This window comes from Branchiostoma belcheri, unplaced genomic scaffold, assembly GCF_001625305.1.
Source record: "Branchiostoma belcheri isolate BF01 breed outbred unplaced genomic scaffold, Haploidv18h27 scaffold175, whole genome shotgun sequence".
Taxonomy (NCBI): domain Eukaryota; kingdom Metazoa; phylum Chordata; class Leptocardii; order Amphioxiformes; family Branchiostomatidae; genus Branchiostoma; species Branchiostoma belcheri.
Window position 1 is genome coordinate 1,225 of NW_017803213.1, and position 12,310 is coordinate 13,534.

The following is a 12,310-nucleotide window of genomic DNA, read 5'->3' on the forward strand; positions in this document are numbered from 1 at the left end:
GGGGGGGGGGGGTAGCCGTCATAAGCTAACTAGGATGTCACCCAGGCTAGATTTAGAAACCACTTCGAAATTGTAGCAAATGTTTGCCTGTAGTTCGAAGACGGCAAAACTTTCTCTCTGGGTGTGCCTGGGTGTCTTCCAAGAATTTCCACCATTGAAGATCACGTGACACTATTCATTCAAATCATAGCGATCGGACAAGTTCGACCACATTTCAAGCTGTAGCGATTCGAAGGCGGGTCAGCGCTGAAGTATCTCTACGATTGCGGTGCGATTTCTGTCTCACAGGTGGGAATATATTTACTGTTTAGTACCGGTTATTAATCTCCAAGGATTGTTTGTCATGCTACGTAGAAAGTTCTTACACATAGATTTTGTCAACTAGAAAGCATGTAACAGTTACTGACTATGAAAAGACTAGAACTATGAAAAGACTAGAACAGTTTCCTACGTTTGGTTTTGACAGTGACAAAAGTAAGGCCAACTTCATGCTTCTTATGGTTTTGAACTGCAACGCGATACGCTGGAAAGATTTGAAAAATTAGTTCAGAAAGTGATTTCATTGGTGGGTGAGAAAGAAGTATCTTTACAAGGCAGGGTAGAACAATTCATGGAGGTGAATGGGCTACTACTTTCAGTAAGAACACTCTTTATACATGTATGAGATATGAACAACATAACCTACTTGGTCCTGACGCAGTAGAGGCACAAAATGAAAGAAAGGTCACGTACAGCAGTACAATGAGACCGTTTTCTGTTCGAATACGCCGAAGTGGTTAAACTTAAACGTGCTTGATAGCAAAGGTTCATCTAGAACATCACGTTGTTTTCGAAATATTGACTTTACTTCATGAATGATATCCTCTTGACACCCCACAATTGACGCGAGCGCGAAAACAGAAGATTCCTGGAATTTGAGCCCAGGTGAAAAGAAAAGTGATGTGCCCAACCCAACCAGGTTCTTGCCCAACCCAACCCTGCCCAACATAGATGGCATACCTGCCGACGATGATAGCACCTAGCCGAGGGAGGGGCCAAGGAAGATTATGCCACCTGCGGGGGGAGGGGGAGGGAGATGGATCCGCGATAAGCTAACTAGGATGTTACCCAGGCTAGATCTAGAAACACTTCGATATTGTCGCAAATCTTTGCCTGTAGTTCCGAAGACGGCACAAGTTTCTCTCCGGTGCGCGCGTGGGTGTCTTCCAAGAATTTCCACCATTGAAGATCACATGACACTGTTCATTCATCAGTAAGATGAGGCATTATACCTGCTACCATGTCAGAGGTCAAACCTTGACCTTTCAATTACTAGTAACTCGTCTCACAATAACCTATACTGATCGGACAAGCTCGACCTCATTTCAAGCAGTAGCGATTCTGTGGCGGGTCAGCGCTGAAGTATCTCTACGATTGCGGTGCGATTCGTGCCTCACAGGTGGGAATATATGTACTGTTAGTACCAATTATTTATCTCCAAGGATTGTTTGCCACGCTACGTAGAAAGTTCTTACACATAGATTTTGTCAACTAGAAAGCATGTACTGGCATGGCTGCTAACTATGAAAAGACTAGAACAGTTTCCTACGTTTGGTTTTGATAGTGACAAAAGTAAGGCCAACTTCATGATTCTTATGGTTTTGAACTGCAACGCGTTACGCTGGAAAGATTTGAAAAATTAGTTCAGAAAGTGATTTCATTGGTGGGTGAAAAAGAAGTATCTTTACAAGGCAAGGTAGGATAATTCATGGAGATGAACAGACTATTACTTTGAGTAAAAGCACTCTATATAAATGTATGAGATATGAACAACCTACTTGGTCCTGACGAAGCGGAAGCACAAAATGAAAGAAAGGTCACGTACAGCAGTACAATGAGACCGATTTCTGTTCGAATACGCCGCCGAAGTGGTTGAACTTAAACGCGCTTGATACCAAAGGTTCATCTAGAACGTCACGTTGTTGTCAAAATATTGACTTTACTTCATGAATGATATCCTCTTGACACCCCACAATTGACGCGAGCGCGAAAACAGAAGATTCCTGGAATTTGAGCCCAGGTGAAAAGAAAGGTGATGTGCCCAACCCAACCAGGTTCTTGCCCAACCCAACCCTGCCCAACATAGATGGCATACCTGCCGACGATGATAGCACCTAGCCGAGGGAGGTCAAACCTTGACATTCTAATACTTTCCCTCACAATAAGTTATAGTGATCGGACAAGTCCGACCTTATTTCATGTAGAAGTGATTTGGTAGATGATCAGCGCTGAAACTTCTCTTTGATCGTTGTGCGATTTGTGCCTCACATTGGGAATATATTCACTGCACAAATTCTAGATGTCTGAGGAGAAGTTTTCCACGCCACGTAGAAACTCCTAACACAGTTTTTTTCACAGTAGGACAGATACTTATCATGCTTGAATGGCTGTTAGCTCTGAAGAGGCTAAACCCGTCTTAAAGATTTAAGACTGACATAGGCTTTCTGTCAGCAACCAAGTTAATTACTCCTCTGGTTTTCAACTGCATTACGCTAAAAAGTGACGAAAATTTACTTCAGAGAGAGGTTTCTTTTGTTGGGTGGAAAATATTACATATAAGAGTCAATGTGGGGTAATTGATGGGCGTGGCGAGACTATTAATTGCAATAAGTGTATTATTGGTGTTAATTTATTCGGACGAATGACATGGACCTACTTGTTCCTGGCGTAGTGGAGGCACGAAACTAAAGAAAGGTCACTTACAGCAGTACAATGAGACCGCTCGCTATTCAAACACGTCAAAGTGGGTGAACTTAAAGTGATGTGCCCAACCCACCCAAACTCTTGCCCAACCCAACCCTGCCCAACATAGATGGCCATAGATGGCATACCTGCCGAAGATTATTCCACCTAGCCGTGGGAGGGGTTAAAGGAGTCACTGCTCCTTTTTGTTCAGTGTTAATGGTGCCGTAGAGCTTGACTAAAACCTTGATTCGTTGGCAAAGCTTTGTTAATCACCACCCCGGGTGAGGATTTAGAAAGCTTTCTTAAGTCCACCCCTCATTCAACGAAAATATTTCGGTGTCTGGCGCTGAATTAGACCTTGCTGATTGCTACATGAAGATACCATTTTCTAAAGTTCAAGTTGTGAGTAGTGATAGTACTCTATCTCTATAAGGGCGATATTTAAGCATCCATTGCCTGACATCTATCATTATTGGTGAATCACACCTTTGGAGGTGAGCAGAGACATGTGAACAGGTTAAAACCCCACCGTCTCGATGTGCAATATACCTTGTACTTGTCAGTTGAAAACAGGATTTATGGGGATATTATTCCATTGTTGTGCAGCGGACGGATTGCTGAGTCGTCCTGACGGTTGATTACCCAGCGCGCCTGTGTCATTTTGCTAGAAGCGATGTAGCCTTTCCGAAGCTCCTCCCCGAAATTCTATCTCAAGTATTTTTCACCAATCAAAGAAGTCAGTTTACTCCATACAGTATACTGATATGAATCATTATCCATAAAAAAGTCATGATTGACAGATTCGCTTAGAAAGTACCAAACTGCCTCCGCCCCGAAGAAGCCCAGTTCGGTCAGGCCGCTGGAAGAAAAGAATCACAAACTGACACTCAGATACTTCTTTCGCGTAGCGCAGCCAACTGGTTAAGTAATTAAGTTATTGCCGTTTTCATTTGACTATATTTTGATACAAGTTCTGTAGTTAGTCCAAACCAAACCAAAGTTGTTTGAAGTTGTCATACCAATGAGCAGTGGAAGAATTTTCTCTCCGGTTATCATCCAAGAAATTCACCATTGAAGATCCCATGACACTGTTCATGGTACGAGTATTATACCTGCTACCATGTTAGAGGTCTAACCTTGATATTCCAATACTCTCCCTCACAATATTTATAGTGATCGGACAAGTTCGACCTCATTTCATGTAGACGTTATTCGTTAGAAGATCAGCGCTGAAATATCTCTGAGATCGCCGTGCGATTTGTGCCTCACAGGTGGGAATATATTCACTGCACAAATTCTAGATGACTGAGGAAAGTTTTCTACGCCACGTAGAAACTCCTTACGCATAGTTTTTTCACAGTAGGAAGCAGATGCTTAAATGGCTGTTAGCTCTGAAGAGGCTAAACCCGTTTTTTAAAGCTTTACGACTGACATAGGCTTTCTGTCAGTCACCAAATTAATTACTCTCCTGGTTTTCAACTGCGTTACTCTGAAAAGTTACAAAAATTTACTTCAGAGAGAGGTTTCTTTTGTTGGGTGGAAAATATGACATATACGAGTCAATGTGGGGGTAGTTGATGGGCGTGGCTAGACTATTAATTGCAATAAGTGTAGTATTGGTGGTAATTTATTGGGATGAATGACATATATGGACCTACTTGTTCCTGGCGTAGTGGAGGCACGAAACGAAAGAAAGGTCACTTACAGCAGTACAATGAGACCGTTCGCTATTCAAACACGTCAAAGGTGAACTTTTAAAAGTGATGTGCCCAATCCAACCCTGCCCAACATAGATGGCATACCTGCCGAGGATGATGCCACCTAGCCGTGGGAATTAAGGAGCCACCGCTCCTTTTTGTTCAGTGTTAATGGTGCCGTAGAGCTTGACTAAACCCTTGATTCCTTGGCAAGGCTTTGTTCATTACCATCCCTGGTGAGGATTAAGGAAAGCTTTGCGAATTCCACCCTTCGTTAAACGAAAATATTTCGGTGTCTGGCGCTGAATTAGACCTTGCTGATTGCTACATGAAGATACCATTTTCTAAAGTTCAAGTTGTGAGTAGTGATAGTGCTCTATCTCTATAAGGGCGCCATTTAAGCATCCATTGCCTGACATCTATCATTATTGGTGAATCACACCTTTGGAGGTGAGCAGAGGCATGTGAACAGGTTAAAACCCCACCGTCTCGATGTGCAATGTACCTTGTACTTGTCAGTTGAAAACAGGATTTATGGGGATATTATTCCATTGTTGTGCAGCGGACGGTTTGCTGAGTCGTCCTGACGGTTGATTACCCAGCGCGCCTGTGTCATTTTGCTAGAAGCGATGTAGCCTTTCCGAAGCTCCTCCCCGAAATTCTATCTGAAGTCTTTTCACCAATCAAAGAACTCAGTTTACTCGACACACATTACTGTTATGAGTCATTATCCTTAAAAAAGCCATGATTGGCAGATCTGCTTAAGCTTAGAAAGTTAACCAAACTGCCTACGCCCCGAAGCCCATTTCGGAAGAAAAGAATCACACACTCATACACAGATACTTCTTTCGCGAAGCGCAGCCAACTGGTTAAGTAAGTTATTGCCGTTTTCATTTGACTCATATTTTATACGAATTCTGAAGTTACTCCCACCCATGTTGTTTGAAGTTATCATACCGCTGAGTAGGGAAAGAACGACAAATCCACGACAGTGTTTCAGTTTTTCAAGACATTTTATGCTGAGTTTGATAGGATATGTTTGAATTCATCTTGCACTTGCTTTGAAATATCAGTGAAACATTTTCTGTTTTAGTATCGGTTGCATTGACGTCTGAGATGGCTGTCAAACTGCTCCTGACCGTGGGACTGGTGTTCCTGGTCGGACGTACTACTGAAGTATTCGGAGGTGTGTAAAGCTGGTTATCTCATACACAAGTGGTGTACATAGGCTTAAGGAAGGATGATCATATGTATAGATAAGTTGTATTTCCTGGATACATGTAGAAATATCAAGTAAAGATATTGACTCGTCATATAAAAATGGAAATGTTGTTGATACTCTCTCCGATGTTACAGACGACGTCCTGTCGCCAGCAGAAGTACCCCAGCAGAAACGGGACAACATCGACTCCAATGAAGTCAACATCGACTCCAATGAAGTCAACATCGACTCCAATGAAGTCAACATTGTCTCCAATGAAGTGGAGCGTCTGCTGGAAACCCTCGAGGGTACTATTACTCAAAAGTTGAAGCAAATTGCAAACATCATGCATTTCTAATTTGTAGTTTGGAAGTGATCTTATACTTATAATTTGGAATTGATCCTATACTTGATTTTTATTTTTAGATCTAGCGGAAGAAGAAGCAGAAGAAAGAGAACATCGACTCCAATGAAGTCAACATCGACTCCAATGAAGTCAACATCGACTCCAATGAAGTGGGGCGCCTGATGGAAACCCTCGAGGGTACTATTACTCAAAAGTTGAAGCAAATTGCAAACATCATGCATTTGTACTTCGTAGTTTGGAATTGATCTTATTCTTTTAATTTTCATTTTCATTTTTAGATCTGACTGAAGAAGCAAAAGAAAGAGAACTGTATGAAGAGCTTGGGGCGGAGGGTTCGATGGGCGCACGCAGTAAGTTTGAAAGTGCATGGTGTTTTAACTGGTTTCTGAACTGTGGACACTAAAGCTATCGATTTTACTTTAGTCAATCATGTCTTTTAGACTTGTACGTGCATGTGGCAGAGCTAGAGGAGACGAAAACACATAATAGTCCATTGGCATATATGTGAATGACTCAGTCACAAACCTCATGTTTCCTACAAACACCCCTTCCATTCCAAACAGATTTGATTAGATATTTGAGGACAATGACGTCTCAGATCTAGACACCGTTTGCTGCGACCAAATTATCTAATTCCACGTCAGTGCCCATTCACGTTAATGCACGTAAACAAAAAAGGGGGTATTCAAGCATTTACATGGAAGCAGATCATATAATCGTTAAGTCTAGCATACATTTGCTTCTGACATATTCACCGAAGTGCCCTGGCTATGGGTACTATAGTTACAAAATCGTGGTGTATATGTCAGAATAGATGTTTAAGAAAGTTGAAGAAATGCACTGTAGCCTTGGGCTACAATTAATTGCTATATTTCTTCTAGTCGATTCTGTTGAAGAAACATTGGAGGAAGGACAACAAGTTGCCCGTGGTCACCAGGAAACAGGTCAGCAAACCATTTCTTATCATCATATATTTCGAGAGTGTGTGAGAACGTTTATGTAATGTATACTGGGTACATACATACTACAGTGCTATGTCTATTATCATGGTCTTATAATATAATTCAAGTTTTACAACCATGTACATTTTTGCCACGTCTTTATTTGTTAGCATCCAGTAGTGGGCTGCAGCGTCTCGGGTGTTGGAAGGACACTGCGAACCGCGCCATCCCTACACTGGAAGGACAGGACCCCGGCCTGGACGGAGCTTACCATTTACGTACTGAAGCTATCAGGAAGTGTCGAGAAGCTGCCACCAGGCGGGGATACACGGTGTTCGCAGTCCAGGTGCGCCTGAACCCTCTTGTCACTGATGCATTTTTGTGACTTATCTAAAGAGTATCTGTACGGAATAAAGGGGCGTATCAGAATATATGTCAGACACAGTATATATGTACACATGTCAAACATAGTACACATGTTGCTGGGATCCGTTCGGTCTCTACCCAGTATACTTCTACCGTCCGCAGTGAATCAGTGCCGGTAAAATTCCATACTTGTTGTAACTTGTAAGACATGTGTACGTGGTAGGCTAGGACGAGTTTTTTTCGATAACAAGTCCTGAAATGCCACGCACCAAACGAACCCCATACAGCCTGATGAGGGTTACTGTATAAACTGTAAGGCTGTCATGAAACCGTATCTTTGTTTTCATTCCTGCGAGGCAAAAAGGTCCAACGTCTTTTGACATTCAAGTACAAAGGTTCACGGTATATTAGTTGTTTCACTCTGTTGTAAATGGTTCTATCATGTACCTTTGCTTTGTTTCATTTTGCTTCATATTTACCTCTATATCGTCCCATTTCGTCTCATTTTGATCCATTTCGCATTTGCTGTACATGTATATCCTGTATAGGCTGGCGGATGGTGTGCTTCGTCGGCAAATGCTCTGCAAACTTATAAGAAGTACGGAACGTCCACCTCCTGCCAAGCCGACGGTGAGGGAGGACCCTGGGCAAACGAGGTCTACCAGATTGTACCACGTGAGTTCGTCTTACATGATGTGGAATTTCGTGTGTTTCTATCAGTTTCAGACAATTAGTACATTTTCATATCACGATGTCATATTCTGAGTCTTAAGTTATATAGCTACATGACAGACATAGGAATAAAAGTGCATTGTTACCTTCATCAAGACATTCTATGGTTGTAAATTTTAAGTGTTATATAAATTTATATTGCTCTAAGGGTATAGAATAAATGGTGGCATCGATACATCGTATACCACAAACTAGAACAAACTACAAAACGAATATAAGACAAATACTAATGGGCTAAAGTACGATCACCGGACTCTTTTAAGTTTCTTTGGTTTTGTCATTCCTTCATCATTCATTTGGTGTTGTACCGACTTACATATTTTGCTTTGTTTCTGTTTGTTTTTGGATTGTTTATATTTGCTGTTGTAAACTTATGTCTGAGGTTTCCTCTCCAGGGCACATTGAAAAATAGACGATACGTTTTTCCTTGGAAAAGGACAAACAGGTTCATTTAGGAGAGAAAAGGGATTAACTACAAATATCATACAACTCCAAATCTCAGATTCATGGCTGCCTAGAAAGTTGGAAGGGGGTGCCATTTAGAGTTACATGATATGTGACTACAATCTTTATCCGCGATGATTATGGAAGGTTGAATTGCCAGGGTTATTCACAATGAGTTGCTTGGCATGTTGATTGAGTATATGTCATCATTTAAACAGGTACAGGAACAGGCACAGGTACAACCACAGGGCGCACAAGCGTGGCCCGAGTTTGCGAACACCAAACATTGATCATCAGTTGCCCTGCTGGACACCAGCTCAACATCGTGTCCGCCTTGTACGGCCGACTCTCCCAGCGTATCTGCCCCACCTATCCGACCAGCACCATGATCACCCGATGCCGCAGCCCTAACGGCCTGACCCAGGTCAGGACGCTCTGCCAGGGAAAGTCCAGCTGCTCTGTGAGGGCCTCCGACAGCGTGTTCGGGGATCCTTGTCCTGGGTCGTCCAAGTACCTGGCAGTCAAGTACGCCTGCACTGGTAAGAACATTCTTTTCACATTCCATTTTCTGGGTCTGCTAATTATGACACTGTGTTACATCAGAGGAAATACGGCATGGTGCCTGTGGACGGTGGCCTATGATCAAGAGCGTGTATGATATGATGATGATATTTACCCAGCCCTCGTTCAAATGTTTTAAAATTTCTATGGAGTTAGCTAAGATTGGAACATTGTCAACATTGTGATGACCGCCCTACTCTTTCTTTGAGAGAGTTTGTGTTACTTTCAATTGATCAAACAAAATGAATTTGAGGGTAGAGCGAGAACTACCTTTTGGGGGATTACACCAAAATGTTGTCCATTTGCTAGAAAGGCAATGACCTTTCCAGGAAATGTTTCATCAGAAATTTGTGCCGGGTGTTTTCACGAATCAATGTCAAAATACTAGTAACTGTTTCGTCACAGTTGCAGCCTGTGGCTGGAGACTGGCGTACAAAATCCAAAGCTACGCGGGTGACAGCTTCAGCCTGTGGAACAGGGACTTCAACACCCCTGCCAACCTGCCCAGTGAACTGGCAGTGTCTCCGGCGATCGGACACTACAAAAGCAGGGAAATCGATGGAAACTGGGCATCACTGAACATTAAGCAGGTAATAGTCAAGGTGCATTTTCTTTGCAAAAAAGGGAAAAGAGTGAGATAACCTGATGGGTTGACTGTTTAGAGACATCGAGAATAAAAAAAAAAGACAAACTTTCAATTTGTAGAAACCATTTGTAGAAAAAGAGCCTTACTACTTCAACCAGAGCTCCTACTTTGTCAACATACAACAACACTAACACGTTAACGGTTTTGTTTGACAGGTGAAGGTGTCCCTGTACACGTTCAGCCCAACACTGCAAACTCGGGACATCATCTTCAACGGGGCGGGAAGTACCAAGCACAGCTGGTTCTCCAAGAGCCGTGTCATCTCATCGCCGTGGACTGACCTGAAGAGCGCACCCACCAACTACTTTTCCATCTCAGGACACCGTGACGTGGCTTGGCGCATTAATAGGTAAGTTAAGTGCACCAGATTCAGACAAACAGAGCACACACAATTCAAGGGATAAGCATCAAACAAAACGTGTAGATTATTGGACCTGATATCTTTCAAACAATACGGTGAATCATCTGAGGTTAGTAGCCCCTGGTGGCTGAAGCGAAAATACAACGTGATTTTTCAGCCTATGGTCAGGTGATACGTCTTAAGTCGACCACCTGATAAATTGCAATCCTTGCAATTGAGACAGAACATATAGAGTCACGGTAATAACTATTTTCATTTGTCCAAGGAGGCTTGATTTGTCATGGTTTCTCTAAAGTATTATTTTGGGGGAATCAATGTGACCATATGATCATAAATCTGTTAATTAGGCGATTCTTCATCAACCGAAACTACGGAGGCTGCCCTGCTGATAACGGTTGGCTGGTCGTCCTTGATGGAAACTCGTACGGCTGTCCTTGGGAGAAAAGGACTGCTGGCACCCCGCGGATCCTGTTTTCCAAGCGGTCCACCAGCGTGAATTTTGAGCGAGGTAAGTATCTTCCTGTACTGTCCTCGAAACATTTCATCGATTGTTGGAGAGGCATAGGGTTAGCCGAGAATTTGGTTTGGGATTTGATGATTCTAAACCTCCTCGTGGAAATCAAGGTATAGAAAAGAACTATAACATCATGTTCTTGTCATTTTTGACCCGATACAGATCCGGGAAATGTGGGCATTGCTGACGTCATGGCCATCTTCATCAAGACCTGTGACGGCTAGCTGATATTAGCTGATATGTCCGCCTGAGGCCATCAGCATACAGAGAAGTCACAATGTAGAGCCGGCAGTCGCAGTTAGAGCAAGTTGCTGACGATTACAAATCATTATTTTAGATGAAAGCCTTTTTTGCTAGCTATTGCAATATTAGCTATATTACTTACGTGAACTCTGTCTACTCAGTGAGGTAGTCCTCAGCACATGTAATAGATTGTAGAATGGAAATTCATTTGATAGAACAACATATTAGAACATTTTCCACAAAAGAACATTTGTATGTTACCCACTTCTGTGTAGGTGCAACTTATAGAATGAAGCTGAATGAACTGTGCCATTTAATATCCATACTTTAGATATCATCCTAGAAGGTGGCTCATTAGGTTTAGGGCTGTTGCATAGAATTATGTAGTTGATTAATGACAGTTTGATCGCATACTAGTACTATATCCAAGAGCAACTCAATAGCAATCTGCATCATCGATTAAACAACTGTCAAACATACATCACTTCTTCTTTGTAGTGTTTTACACTATACACGATAATGTTGGGAAAGAATAGAAAAGAATCTAAATTGCTTCTTAGATTGAAAATACCAGTATCCATGGTATCAACCATGTTCAACAACGAGATAGCTTCGCTTTCTGGCTATAGAAGGGTGATTGGCTAAGGGAATGAAAATGCAGTTGTACTGGGTAGTGCCACCATAAATGAATCATGATTATGTCACAACAACAATATAGAAAGATCCAAGTGACACGTGATACTGTCTTGTCACCGGGGGTTCCATGTAGCATGATTGTATCATCAATAAAGAAGTTCAACTGCAAAACATGCCTCATTGTTTTTAGTGCGAATGCAGTTCGCTGGAGTGTTTGTGATTTGGAGTGAATGTTGAACACTTGTGACCACTTCAAGTCAAGAAGGTCGCCACGTGCTTTCTAATTCATGGTTTTCGATGCCGGTCTACCGTGATATGAATAAATGAATGAATTATAGAATGAATGAATGAATGACTAGAATTCCGAGATCTCATACCTCCATGAAATATGATCTTGATATGTAAATGTAAATTTCTTCTTTAATTGTGGAAATGACCTCTGCATTAACATGATATATGCATCGTGATGTATGTTAACTTTTGATTAACTTACAGATGTCCCAAGTATGACATTCTCATCATTCACCATTACGAAATCATAGAATTTTCGCATTAAATTATGCAAATTAGGTCATCATTTGCATAATTAGTATCTGTTGAAGTTCCGCCTGCCATAGGTTACATACATGTAGTAGTATAATGTAAAACACTGTAATTATAGAATTTCCTCATTAATTATGCAAATAAAGTCCTCATTTGCATAATTTGCATTTAATTATGTACATCTCTCTCTCAGCTACCTACACACCAAAAATAAATGAAAATATGTTGTTCCTGTCTGGACTTATTGGCTTTTAAACATTTCGCCAGAAAGTGCCCTGCAGTTCCAGAACAAGCCGCTAGGGGGCCCAAACTCATGTGACTTCTTCCCAAGCAT

The 12,310-nt window shown here is 41.8% G+C and overlaps 2 protein-coding genes across 4 annotated transcripts in view; both read left to right on the top strand.

Moving 5' to 3' along the window:
• Nucleotides 1-229: 229 nt before the first annotated feature.
• LOC109467125 lies at nucleotides 230-11,099 on the top strand. 3 transcript variants are annotated; one of them, XM_019765058.1, is made up of 12 exons: nucleotides 230-288; nucleotides 5,515-5,607; nucleotides 5,778-5,930; nucleotides 6,268-6,339; nucleotides 6,871-6,933; nucleotides 7,101-7,276; nucleotides 7,845-7,971; nucleotides 8,691-9,011; nucleotides 9,439-9,623; nucleotides 9,835-10,028; nucleotides 10,388-10,548; nucleotides 10,717-11,099. In XM_019765058.1, exons 2-12 carry the CDS (start codon nucleotides 5,538-5,540, stop codon nucleotides 10,776-10,778), a joined length of 1,584 nt encoding a protein of 527 aa, XP_019620617.1. In that variant the 5' UTR covers nucleotides 230-288; nucleotides 5,515-5,537; the 3' UTR covers nucleotides 10,779-11,099. The 3 variants fall into 3 exon arrangements, with proteins under 3 accessions (XP_019620617.1, XP_019620616.1, XP_019620618.1); XM_019765057.1 differs by lacking the exon at nucleotides 230-288 and adding an exon at nucleotides 1,262-1,438; XM_019765059.1 differs by lacking the exons at nucleotides 230-288; nucleotides 5,515-5,607; nucleotides 5,778-5,930 and adding an exon at nucleotides 6,080-6,166.
• A 289-nt stretch (nucleotides 11,100-11,388) lies between these two features.
• The window catches only part of LOC109467076, a 2,554-nt gene continuing 1,632 nt past the window's right edge, over nucleotides 11,389-12,310 (top strand). Inside the window, exon 1 of the mRNA XM_019764981.1 lies at nucleotides 11,389-11,430. Coding sequence (XP_019620540.1) covers nucleotides 11,389-11,430 — 42 coding nt within the window. The remainder of the gene's footprint in view (nucleotides 11,431-12,310) is intronic.

Excerpts from the sequence above, each read along its gene's own strand:
- LOC109467125 (XM_019765058.1), top strand. The coding sequence starts at position 5,538 with ATGGCTGTCAAACTGCTCCTGACCGTGGGACTGGTGTTCCTGGTCGGA. Across the intron at positions 7,972-8,690 it reads GGTCTACCAGATTGTACCAC|GTACAGGAACAGGCACAGGT; the intron begins GTGAGTTCGTCT and ends TCATTTAAACAG. Across the intron at positions 10,549-10,716 it reads CAGCGTGAATTTTGAGCGAG|ATCCGGGAAATGTGGGCATT; the intron begins GTAAGTATCTTC and ends GACCCGATACAG.